Below are 12,833 nucleotides of genomic sequence, written 5' to 3'. Positions count from 1 at the left end.
ACCAAAGTGAACTAGAACGTGCCTTGACTACAACTTCCATCTTGGTTATGCTGGATTGGTCTGATGATGACTGTATGGCAAAACCTATGGAGAAGACCATGTTGAGGAAGATTGAGGAAGTATAGAACTTGGAAGACAATTCCCACAACCTCCAGCCACCATGGCTATTGAGATCAAATCCCCCCAAAAGTAATCTTTATACAGTATATTCTTCCCTTTGTTGAACAGTACAAACACAGGTGTGGAGCTAGACATAGAAGATTACACGCATATACCCCCTTGATATCATTTTAATGGTCATGGCTCCATCCTCTAAAGTCCTGGGAGTTTTAGTTTGATGTGGTACTCTGAATTCCTTTCTAGAGAGATCTGATGCTGTACTCACTAGAGAGCATATCATTTCTTAGTAAATAATTCATAGTGTCTCATCAAACTACAAAATCCAGGATTCTTTTGGATAGAACCCTGATAATTAAAATGGGATGAAATATTGATAACTGTGTGATCCAAATGCCCTCTTAGTCATAATAACTTAGACCAGGGTCTAGGTAATGCATGGTCTTTTAGATCACTATGCTAGCTAGGAGTGATGGGAGCTGTAGTCTCACAACATCTGAAGGACCCATATATTAATTCCATAGAGATGGCTTTGTTTATCATGACTAAGTCTGATTCCAACATACAGGGAGTAATGTCTACTGAATGCAGTAAAATTGACTTCTGGACAATAATCTATATGTAAATTCCCTTGCTCGCAAACATTTACAGGGATCAAAACAACAACACAATGGAAATAAATAATATTTTAGTATTATTTGCTGTTACACAGCACTTAGAAAAAACTAATGTGCTTTATAAAGGGATTTTAGAAACTACATAAGGGTAGAAAAACATTTCAACTCTCTGAAACAGATACAGTAGAGTCTTGTTTATCCAACTTTTGTTCATCCAACATTCTGTATTATCCAACGTAGTTTGCCTCCCGCCCAGATCCACAGCAGTTTCAATACACTGCAATGTTTGGGTACTAATGTCACAAATACAGTAATTTCTATTGGACTGCCTTTTCTATCAATTTGTTGTAAAACATGATGTTTTGGTGCTTAATTTGTAAAATCATAATGTAATTTGACATTTAATAGGCTTTTAATTCATCTCTCCTTATTATCCAACATTTTCACTTATCCAACGTTTGTCAGTCTGTTTATGTTAGATAAGTAAGACTCTACTGTAGACATAAAAAGATAAACCAAAACAGACAAGCCATACACTACTGAATGATATTAGATTGATATCAAACTAAACATTTTTTAAAAATGCTGACATCAGATTAAGGTTCAAATGACAACATAGGTAAGTATGGAGGCAACTCTTGGTAAACACTGCATGAATTAAAAACTAACCCCCATACAGTCAGCTTCTGTACATGCAGTTCATCATCATTGTATCCAGAAACCTGTTTTTCTCAAGCCAAGGAATTTTGGTCCCTTTCTGGTAATTTCCCTGTTTCTACCCCCACCCCCACCCCCCGCCCCAATAATTTGCAATTGTGTGGACTAGATCTTTTTAGAAAAGAGTGTGGATATAGGGAGATGAAGAAAAAGAAGTGTGGAACTGAGAAAGAAAGAAGAGAGGTGAAGAGAAAGGGTAATAGTAGAACTAGTGATTCCTGGAATTATAATAAGAGACTTTATACAGTACGACTCCTGTACCCTGGACATAAAATGAAATCTGATGTGACAAAAATCCCACACATGTTTTTCATGCAGAATAAATCCCAAACAGCAATATCACTGGGTTGTTGTCGTTTTTTCAGGCTGTATGGCCATGTTCTAGAAGCATTCTCTCCTGACGTTTCACCTGCATCTATGGCAAGCATCCTCAGAGGTTGGCAGGCATCCTCAGTGGTTGTGAGGTCAGACCTCACAACCTCTGAGGATACCTGAAATAGATGTAAGCAAAACTTCAGAAGGGAACGCTTCTAGAACATGGCCATACATCCCAAAAAACATACAATGACCCAGTGATTCTGGCCATGAAAGCCTCCAACAATACAGCAATATCAATGTTTCCCAATAGCCGGGAAACCATTTTTCTTTGTTAAAATGTTTTTCAAATATTACTTCCATCCCTAAAATGAACCAGTAATTTGACTTGCTTGTTTCCTATGACACAAAAGGGAAAATATCAGTATTGAGCACGCTGCTAATGGACTCTGATAAGTACCCTATAATGCCATTCCTTCTTATCAGCCCTGAACATACTTTCACTTTCACACCAATGCGAGGAAATATGTACATACACCTATATACTCATCTCATTGTTGTGCCATTCATTTGGTACTCAGTAAACCTGCATGTCCTGTACTGTTCCTACCAAAGACTTTTCAAGATTTGTTACCAGATACGACATGCCACAAAAATGCTATTAGAAAATGTATATGCATTTGTACAAAACATCTGGACAATATGGCTCTATATGTTATAGTTGGATTACAAAAAAAACCCTCTTTACTTCCACAGTTGACACATTGCATAGACTTTCCCCAAGAAGAGGAAACCAACTTGCATATAGCTCAAGCATAATACAGCAAAACAGCAAGAGTCAATGCATGAATACCAAAACTAAGTCATTGACAAAATCTGGCCTATAACTCCCAGCATGCCCCAGCCAGCATAGCTATGCTGGCTGGAATATTCTCTAAGTTATAGTCCAAAAAAGTATGCTTTCCATGCACTGATTTATAGACAGCTCGAGAGAGATGAATGCATAAAAGGCAGCAATGGCGATGCATGCAGGTGAACACATGTCCTTGGAAATATCACATTTTCCTAAACTGATGTATGTTTGCTTCTGCAGAGAGATGCCAATCCTTGGCCAAATCAAGGAAAGACAAGGAAAACTTGGAGAACAGAAGGCCTTTCTTTAGCTTATGATTCAACCAACCTTTCCTAACCTGTGAACAACTTTCCTCTTTCAGGCTGATAACAGCTTCTTTCTCTGATCCAATTCCATTCTTTCTTTCTCCTCCTGACTCCATCTTTCTCTCTCCCTGGATAACTCAAGGAGAGTCTGATAGCTTTTAGCTATATCAGATCTGACTTCCCTTTTGGCACAAGATAGCTATTGTGGTGGCTATGGCCACCCATCCTCGCAATCAGTCCCATGGCAATCAGACAAAAATAAATTCTCTCCACATCTTGGCTGGGCTTCATTCAAACCAATCCTCCACTAGTAGGAGTTCTCAAGCTCTGGCTGATGGGCCTTACTGCCCCTGGTTCTGGAGAAGCGTAACTTTTTGTTCTTTTGAGGCCGGGCAGTCTCTTTGCTGAAGTCCTTGAGCTGGGAACGGTTGTGGTAGCGTGTGTACCGTTTGCACTTGCAAGCAGTGATGCTCCGGATCTTGATTGTCCGCATGTCCTCATTGGGGCAGGTGAGCTGGACGCGCTGGGAGCGGCTGTGGGCAGGGATGCAGCGGTAATCCAGGGCGTTCTGCCGCCACCATTTGCCTTTGCCAATTGAATTTGGGAGAAGATGGGCAGGGAGGCATTGGCCAGAACATACCAGCTCCCTGATTGGCTTGATGCTGCGGCACAGACCTTCGGTGACGTAGCGGGTGGAATACACTTCCCGGCAGCTGAATTCCAACGGTTCTGCAAAATGAGACATTTGCCACTATAAACACATTGGCATCAGAGTAATCTGTATCTAAAGCAGGCATGGGCAAACTTTGACCTTCCAGGTGTTTTGGACCTCTACTCCCACAATTCCTAACAGACAGTCTTTTTCTCGTGTCAGCTTGAGAAACTGCTCACTTCTGGTGTGAGACAATTGGCCGTCTGCAAGGACATTGCTCAAAGACACCCATATGTGTTACCATCCTGTGGGGGGCTTTTCTCATGTCCCCACATGGGGAGCTAGAGCCAACAGACAGGAGCTCACTCCACTCCCCAGATTCAAACTGTCGACCTTTTGGTCAGAGGTCCTGCGGGCACAAAGGTATAACCCATTGCACCATCGGTAACATCCTACAGCTGGTATGATGTTAGGAATTGTGGGAGATGAAGTCAAAAATACCTGGAGGACTGATGTTTACCCATGCCTGATTTAAAGTATTAATCAACTGTATGGCCCTAGAGATCACACCATCACAGATTATAATGAAATAAATAACGTTAAGATTGTTCTTAAGGCACACAAGGCACTTGCCAAATGTATATACACAAAAATCATAGCTCAGTTATAGCGTTTCCCTCTCAGTGATAAAAGTGGGACTTCAACAAACTTGCCATAGTGTGGAGCTGAATCAACAAAAATCCAGAATTCAAATAGTCAGACATGCAATTTTTCAGGATACTCCATCCCATCTCCTTCTCTTTTCTGTCAGCTGTCAGCATTTGATACCTATTGAGGATGTTTAATCTTGTCTTGACCTACTTTTACACGTATTTTCATCCACACACTCCTTTTAGGGTAACGCTTCCTTACTATATATGGAATAGATGGCATCAATTTGGGATACTAATCTGCATTTGGAGAAGAAGTTCACTATAGTATAGGATGACTAATTGCTGGAATAATTACATTATTTTGTTTCCAACCATTGATATGGCAGATATAGGCAGTCAAGTTCCAGTCATGCTGCAAGTCTACCAGACGTGCTTGGAGAAGCTTAGAGGGTCATGGATGGCCACCTATACACCCAAATGTGATTTAACACTTATGATGTTGTCTTCTAAAAGTGCTAAAGCTCTTGTCTCTTCATATTAAAGGTCAAAACTAAAGTTCTAGTGGCAGAAAGGCTCAGGTTGGCTAGAACCCAGACTAAGAAACACATTTGTTTATCTCTAAACAGAAAACACTTCTGGCCATGGAAGGAAGCCACAATATGGTCCTGATAAGGAACATTCCAAACCATTGTGGGAATTAATTTCAGGAAGGTTAAGTGCTTTTTCAATGAGCCCTCAGCTTGTCCATGTGACAAAACACAAAACAGAGTACTAATAAGAGATAGCTTGCTAAATTTGATGAGTGTCCCTTCTCCTGTGATTTCTACCATCAGATCATACAGATGTCTATTCTCAAGGAAGGCTATCCTTTATGCCTTTACACAAAAAGGCTTCACATGAGGATGATGGGAGCTGCACCCTCACCCATCTGGAGGGTGTGGGGTTGTTCACATTCAATACAGTATGCTTTCCATATCTGCTGGAGATACATTCCAGAATCACCACTACCAATGAATATCTGGAAACAAGGATAGTGTCTAGTCCAAACTTTAAAAGAAGCCCCCAATGTTGAACCCATCTCAGCAATAGGTTTCAGGACCTTGGATAGCTCCAGTGAACCTGGAACAGATTCATTGCCTTCTGGTAGGAAGACCAGTGCGGGAAACATTGATCTGTTTGGACTGATCATCTGAATGGGTTTAGGGAGATCTTTTAGGCATGTTCTAAACTACAGCTAGAAAAGTCCCTTTCCTTTCCAATAATTTCTTGTGTTCAGACTATACAATGTAATACGGTGCTTAAAGTGTTGAACTGGGACTTGAGCTTGACTAAATTCAAGCTCCTACTCAATGTGAAGCTCACTAGATGACCTTGAACCAGTCTCTTTATCTCACTTTGATCTATCTCATACTGTTGTTGTGATAGTAAAGGTGGGGATGAGCACTGTTCAAGTGTTCTGAGGCAAATGTAACTGGCTAGCAAAACCACAGCTTGGACAAGTTTGCTTTGTGAATTAAAACAATCATTTTATTCCAGCCACCATAGTCACACGTTGGCTGGGAGATTCTGGAAGTGGTAGACTAAAAAACAAACTCCTGTGAGTGCTGAATAAAACAAATGTAATACGTATCCAGGTTCCAATCTCACACCTAAGAGAGAAAGGAAAGACTAAGGGTCCTTCCACACAGCTATATAACCCAGAATATCAAGGCAGAAAGTCTTACAATATCTGCTTTTAACTGGGTTGTCTGAGTCCACACTGCCATATGTTCCAGCTCAAAGCAAATAATGTGGTATTTTATTCAGCTGTGTGGAAGGGGGCCTAAGGGTGCATTTACACTGCAGAATTAATACAGTTTGACCCTACTTTAACTGTTATGGCTGAATGCTATGGAATCCCGACAGCTGTAATTTTGTAAAGTCTTTAGTCTTCTCTGCCTAATAGTGCTGATGTGTCACCAAACTACATCTTCTCGGATGCCAAGTTTGCAAACTCTGTGGGTTTTTTGTTTTGTTTTTTTAATGTAATACAGCTGTTTGGTTTGCTCAGCAAGTGAGAGTCCAAAAGTGGCAAGCTAAAACCCAGAACCTCAATTAATGGCTGATACCAAATGAGAGACTCTCTCCTGGCCACACAAAAAACTGGGCAGCCTGGAAGGCACTGAACAGACTGCATTCTGGCACAAGATGCAGAGCCAACCTGAAGAAATGGGGCTGCAAAGTGGAATCCACGACTTGCACGTGTGGAGAAGAGCAAACCACAGACCACCTATTACAATGCAGTCTGAGTCCTGTCACATGCACAATGGAGGACCTTCTTATAGCAACACGAGGCACCCCAAGTGGCCAGCTACTGGTCAAAGGGCATTTAATAAAATGCCAAGTTTGCAAACTTGGTGGGGATTTTTTAATGCAATACAACTGTTTGGTTCGCTCATGACACAATAAATAAATAAATAAATCTCCTACTTGAGCCACGACTGTTTAAGTAGTGCCAAACTGCATTAATTCAACAGGTTGGGCATCAAATTTGTTTTATTTAGAAGTCAGATTACTTTCATTTTGAGGCTACAGTTCCCATAATCCTCCTCTTTATATATCTTGTTCCATATAAGGGGAATTATGGGAGCTGCTGTCTCAAAAACACTCTCATTCAAGTTTTGAATAAACGGAACTGAATCCAATAAGGTGACCATCACACACCCCATGATGAGGGAGGACTGGATAGGGCTATGGCATAATACTTCTCACCTTGTTTAATGTAAGGGTAAGTTTGGGAGCTGTAATCTCAAAAGGAAACTTGTCTGAGCACTGAATAAAATACATTCAGAACGTAACTAGGCGTCCATTACCCACTGGAGAAAAGAGGAAGAAGGCTAGAATTAAAGCAGCATACCTCTGACTTACCTTGCTCAATATAAGGGGGATTCTGGAAGCTGTCGTATCAAAATTCTGGAAGGTGTAGTATGTTTACCATGTATACATATGTGAAAGGATGTCATAAGAAAGAGGGAGAAGGCTTGTTTTCTGCTGCACTGGAGTAGTGCTTCCCAACTTGTGGTTCATGGACTACCAGTGGTCTGCAAAAATGAAAATATGGTCCGTAGCCTCACCATTACTACACCATTGCCTTGAAACCACACGGCAATGAGAGCAAGACGTCTCACAGGACCCTCTTATAGTGTCGAGGCAACGGGGATGTTGGAAAGGGAGAAACTTGACTACCCATGAAAGATTACTACTACCACATCAGCTCTAGATTACTAAATATTGTTTTCTGTGAGTGAACAGATGGCGACTACTGGATGGCATATGTTCTGGATCAGAAACTACAGCTGATGTGGTCTGTCCAATGCAAATTTCTGATTCAGCACCCCAAATAACCAAACTGAATCTAAAGTTGACAAAAAACAGATTTGTAACCATTTTGGTAGTAATGTTGGAAAGTGGTTCCTAGTTGAAGTGGTCACTGGTCAAGTGGTCTCTGGTCAAGATTAGCAGTTTAACTTTCTGGTCAGCAAGTTTTGCAGCTTGACCAGAGACCACTTTGACCAAGACCACTTGACCAAATGCATCTCCCTCTATGAACCATCATGGAGATTACAATCTTCTGGGAAGGCCCTGCTTTCCGCCCCGCCACTTTCTCAGGTACGATTGGGAGGGACGAGAGAGAGGGCCTTCTCAGTGATTGCCCTTGGCTATGGAACTCCTTTCCTAATGAGATTAGGTCAGCCCCCTCCCTCTTGTCCTTTAGAAGGATGCTAAAAAGGTGGCTGTGGGACTGAGCCTTTGGGGCTGTGCAATGAAGCAGTGAGAGGAACTCTTAGTATGCCAACCAAATTCGATATGGTTGTTTGAGTCAGTTTTAAATAGAGAATTTTAACATCAAGATAAGAGATTTCAATGTTCTTGTATGTGTATAGTCTAGTATGTTTTGGCATTGAATGTTCGCCATTTATATGTTGTGCTCCGCCCTGAGTCCCCTTTGTGGGGAGAAGAAAGGAATATAAAAGTTTTAAATAAATAAATAAGTGATCCCTGTTAAAAAAAAAAAAGGTTGGGAATCTTGGAATCATAGAGTTGGAAGAGACCTCATGGGCCATCCAGTCCAACCCCTTGCCAAGAAGCAGGAAAATTGCATTCAAAACACACCCAACAGATGGCATCCAGCCTCTGTTTAAAAGCCTCCAAAGAAGGAGCCTCCATCACACTCCAGGTCAGAGAGTTCCACTGCTGAACAGCTCTTACAGTCAGGAAGTTCTTCCTAATATTCAGATGGAATCTCCTTTCTTGTAGTTTGAAGCCATTGTTCCATGTCCTAGTCTCCAGGGCAGCAGAAAATAAGCTTGCTCCCTTCTCCTTGTGACTTCCTCTCACATATTTATACATGGCTATCATGTCTCCTCTCAGCCTTCTCTTCTGCAGGCTAAACATGCCCAGCTCTTTAAGCTGCTCCTCATAGGGCTTGTTCTCCAGACCCTTGATCATTTTAGTTGCCCTCCTCTGGACATATTACAGCTTGTCAACATCTCCCTTCAACTGTGGTGCCCAAAATTGGATACAACGTGATTCCAGGTGTGGTCTAACCAAGGATGATAAAAGGTGGCTGTGGGACTGAGCCTGGAACTGCCCTGGAGACTAGGATTTGGTGCAGTGGATTCAAATTAGAGGAAAGGACATTCCACTTGAACATTAGGAAGAACTTCCTGACTGTGAGAGCTGTTCAGCAGTGGAACTCTTTGCCCAGGAGTGTGATGGAGTCTCCTTCTTTGGAAGCTTTTAAACAGAGGCTGGATGGCCATCTGTCGGGGGTGCTTTGAATGCAATGTTCCTGCTTCTTGTCAGGGGGTTGGACTGGATGGCCCATGAGATCTTTATGATTCTGACTTCATTGTAAGGGGAATGGTGGGCATTATAGTTCCAAAAGCAAACTCATCTGAGTGCGGAAGAAAATAAATCCAATCCCTAACCAGGGTGCTTATCACTCACCTGGGAAAAGAGGAAGATGGGAGACTAGGCACCAAATTGGGGGATTATGAGCTATAGCAAGCATGGGCCAACTTGAGCCCTCCAAGGGTTTTGGACTTCAACTCCCACCATTCCTAACAGCCTCAGGCCCCTTCCTTTCCCCCCTCAGCCGCTTAAGCGGCTGAGGGGGGAAAGGAAAGGGCCTGAGGCTGTTAGGAATGGTGGGACTTGAAGTCCAAAACCCCTGGAGGGCTCAAGTTGGCCATGCCTGAGCTGTGGTCTTCACAAAGAAGGGGGAAAGAGAGAATGAAGGGAGAAAGAGGCATCCCTCTTCTCTTACCCATCCTGTTCAGGGAAACCTGGGGGATCCTCTCGCCTTGCTGCGCCCGGTTGTTCATGGTCTCGTTGTCCTGCTGCTGGGCATAGGTGGGCTCCTCTGTATTCTCCTGGAAGTCCGGGACGAGCTCCGTGGCGTCGTTTTTCAGCACTTGCCAGCCTCGCCCGGAAGGCAGGAGGGCTTGGAAGAAGAGGCAGAGCGAGCAAACAGCCCGGGAGGCCTGCATGGTGCAAAGGGATCAGCTCGCCTCTTGGATCTTCCCCTTTCCCTCGGGATGCCACGCTTAGGAGACTCCCCGGCCAGCTCCCCTTTTTAAATTCTGCCTTGGAACCCAGCTGGCCAATGAGGCGAGAGTGGGCGGGGCCAGGCAGAAAGTGGGCGGGGCCATCTGGAGGACTTGTGTACCATGTTTGTTTTTGTTGTGGGCACTTCTCCCAAGTAGTTTCTTTTCAGAGGCACTCCAAGAGCCCTTCCACACAGCCCTATATCCCAGAATATCAAGGCAGAAAATCACACACTATCTGCTTTGAAATAGAGGGAAAAAACGTGGAGGCAGTGACAGACTGTATTTCTAGGTGCAAAGATTACTGCAGATGCAGACTGCAGCCAGGAAATCAGGAGACTCTTACTTCTTGGGAGGAGTAAAGGTAAAGGTAGTCCCATGACATTAAGTCCAGTCATGTCTAATTCTGGGGTGTGGTGCTCATCTCCATTTCTAAGCCGAAGAGCCAGCGTTGTCCGTAGACACCTCCAAGGTCATGTGGCCAGCATGACTGCATGGAGCGCCGTGGGAGGAGAGCAATGGGAGGAGAGCAATGACCAATCTTGATAAAATAGTGAAGAGTAGAGACATCACACTGGCAATCAAGATCCGCATAGTCAAAGCAATGGTATTCCCCATAGTAACCTACGGATGTGAGAACTGGACCATAGGGAAGGCTGAGCAAAGGAAGATAGATGCTTTTGAACTGTGGTGTTAGAGGAAAGTGCTGAGAGTGCCTTGGACAGCGAGAAGATCCAACCAGTCCATACTTCAAGAAATAAAGCCTGACTACTCATTGGAGGGAAGGATAGTAGAGGCCAACATGAAGTACTTTGGCCACATCATGAGAAGAAAGGAAAGCTTAGAGAAGACAATTATGCTGGGGAAAATGGAAGGAAAAAGGAAGAGGGGCCAACCAAGGGCAAGAGGGATGGATGGTATCCTTGAAGTGACTGGATTGACCTTGAAGGAGCTGGAGGTCGTGGCAACCAACAGGGAGCTCTGGCGTGGGCTGGTCCATGAAGTCACAAAGAGTTGGAAACGACTGAACGAATGAACAACATCTGCTTTGAACTGGAAGAAGCAAAGACTGGCTCGAGAGCAGTACGTGTGAAAAAGATGGAGTCCTCATGGACAACAAGTTAAACATGAGCCAACAATGTGATGTGGCGGCAAAAAAAGCCAATGGGATTTTGGCCTGCATCAATAGGAGTATAGTGTCTAGGTCCAGGGAAGTAATGCTACCCCTCTATTCTGCTTTGGTTAGACCACACCTGGAATATTGTGTCCAATTCTGGGCACCACAATTCAAGAGAGATATTGACAAGCTGGAATGTGTCCAGAGGAGGGCGACCAAAATGATCAAGGGTCTGGAGAACAAGCCCTATGAGGAGCGGCTTAAGGTGCTGAGCATGTTTAGCCTGAAGAAGAGAAGGCTGAGAGGAGATATGATAGCCATGTATAAATATGTGAGAGGAAGCCACAGGGAGGAGGGAGCAAGCTTGTTTTCTGCTTACTTGGAGACTAGGACGCGGAACAATGGCTTCAAACTACAAGAAAGGAGATTCCATCTGAACATGAGGAAGAACTTCCTGACTGTGAGAGCCGTTCAGCAGTGGAACTCTCTGCCCTGGAGTGTGGTGGAAGCTCCTTCTTTGGAAGCTTTTAAACAGAGGCTGGATGGCCATCTGTCAGGGGTGATTTGAATGCAATATTCCTGCTTCTTGGCAGGGGGTTGGACTGGATTGCCCATGAGGTCTCTTCCAACTCTTTGATTCTATGATTCTAAGACCACCACTTTGAAGCGATGGTCATCCGCCATCAGCTCTGCTGGACGAGCCACGTTGTCCGAATGCCCAACCACCATCTCCCAAACAGTTGCTCTACTCCGAACTCAAGAAGGGAAAACAGAATGTTGGTGGGCAGGAAAAGAGATTTAAAGATGGGCTCAAAGCCAGACTTAAAAACTGTGGCATAGACACAGAAAATTGGGAAGCCCTGGCCCTTGAGTGCTCCAACTACAGGTCAGCTGTGACCAGCAGTGCTGTAGAATTTGAAGAGGCATGAATGGAGGGTGAAAGAGAGAGACATGCCAAGCAGCAGGCACGTCAAGCCAACCCAACTGGAACCACTTCCCACCTGGAAACTGATGCCCTCACTGCAGGAGAACATGCAGGTCAAGAATAGGGCTCCACAGTCATCTATGTACCCACCACCAGTACAACGAGCCTGGAAGACAATCTTACTTAATCAATGAGGGATTGCCTAAGTAAGTAAGTATGTAAGTAAGTAAGAATATCAAGGCAGAAAACCCCACATTCTGCTTTGAACTGGGTTATCTGAGTCCACACTCAGGGCCCTTCCACACAGCCCTATATCCCAGAATATCAAGGCAGAAAATCCCACAATAGCTGCTTTGAACTGGGTCATCTGAGTCCACACCCAGGGCCCTTCCACAAAATCATATAACCCAGAATATCAAGGCAGAAAATACATTTATTATAATGCCAAGTTTTAAAACTTTTTGTTTTTAAATACATTACAACTGTTCCCTTGGTTTGCTTCTGATACAACAAATAAATATATATTCAAAGAAAAAAAATGACAGCATAGCAATAACACTATATAACACAACACATTTTTTATTCCAGAGTCAATGATAAATAACATTTCCTAATTGGTTCTATCAAAAAAACATAGAAAAAGTTTAATGTATTGTCGAAAGCTTTCATGGCCAAAATCACTGGGTTGTTGTGAGTTTTCCGGGCTATATGGCCATGTTCCAGAATCATTCTCTCGTGACGTTTTGCATGCATCTATGGCATACAGGTTGTGATGTCACAACTTCTGAGGATGCTCCCCATAGATGCAGGTGAAATGTCAGGAGATAATGCTTCTGGAACATGGCCATACAGCCTGGAAAACTCACAACAACCCATAGAAAAAGTTTATTAAACTGCGACAACTTTGTTTTTGCAGGACATTCTGCAGCACAATTTGCAATAGTTTTTCAATAAATATCTCATCGAGTCTCAAC

At 43.3% G+C, this 12,833-nt stretch overlaps 1 protein-coding gene across 1 annotated transcript; it reads right to left on the bottom strand.

Annotated features, from left to right (window-relative positions):
• Nucleotides 1-1,549: 1,549 nt before the first annotated feature.
• SOST (sclerostin) lies at nt 1,550-9,835 on the bottom strand. The gene is made up of 2 exons (XM_060780802.2): nt 9,538-9,835; nt 1,550-3,653 (listed from the first exon to the last, which is right to left on the bottom strand). Exons 1-2 carry the CDS (start codon nt 9,758-9,760, stop codon nt 3,232-3,234), a joined length of 645 nt encoding a protein of 214 aa, XP_060636785.2. The 5' UTR covers nt 9,761-9,835; the 3' UTR covers nt 1,550-3,231.
• Nucleotides 9,836-12,833: the final 2,998 nt, after the last annotated feature.

Source organism: Anolis sagrei, chromosome 6 (genome assembly GCF_037176765.1).
Source record: "Anolis sagrei isolate rAnoSag1 chromosome 6, rAnoSag1.mat, whole genome shotgun sequence".
Lineage (NCBI taxonomy): Eukaryota > Metazoa > Chordata > Lepidosauria > Squamata > Dactyloidae > Anolis > Anolis sagrei.
The sequence above is the reverse complement of the archived record's forward strand: the minus strand, read 5'-3'. Positions and strand labels throughout refer to the sequence as shown.

Coding starts and splice junctions, on each gene's coding strand:
- SOST (XM_060780802.2), bottom strand. CDS start 9,760: ATGCAGGCCTCCCGGGCTGTTTGCTCGCTCTGCCTCTTCTTCCAAGCC. Junction 3,654..9,537: donor GGTTTCCCTGAACAGGATGG/GTAAGAGAAGAG, acceptor CTCATTTTGCAG/AACCGTTGGAATTCAGCTGC.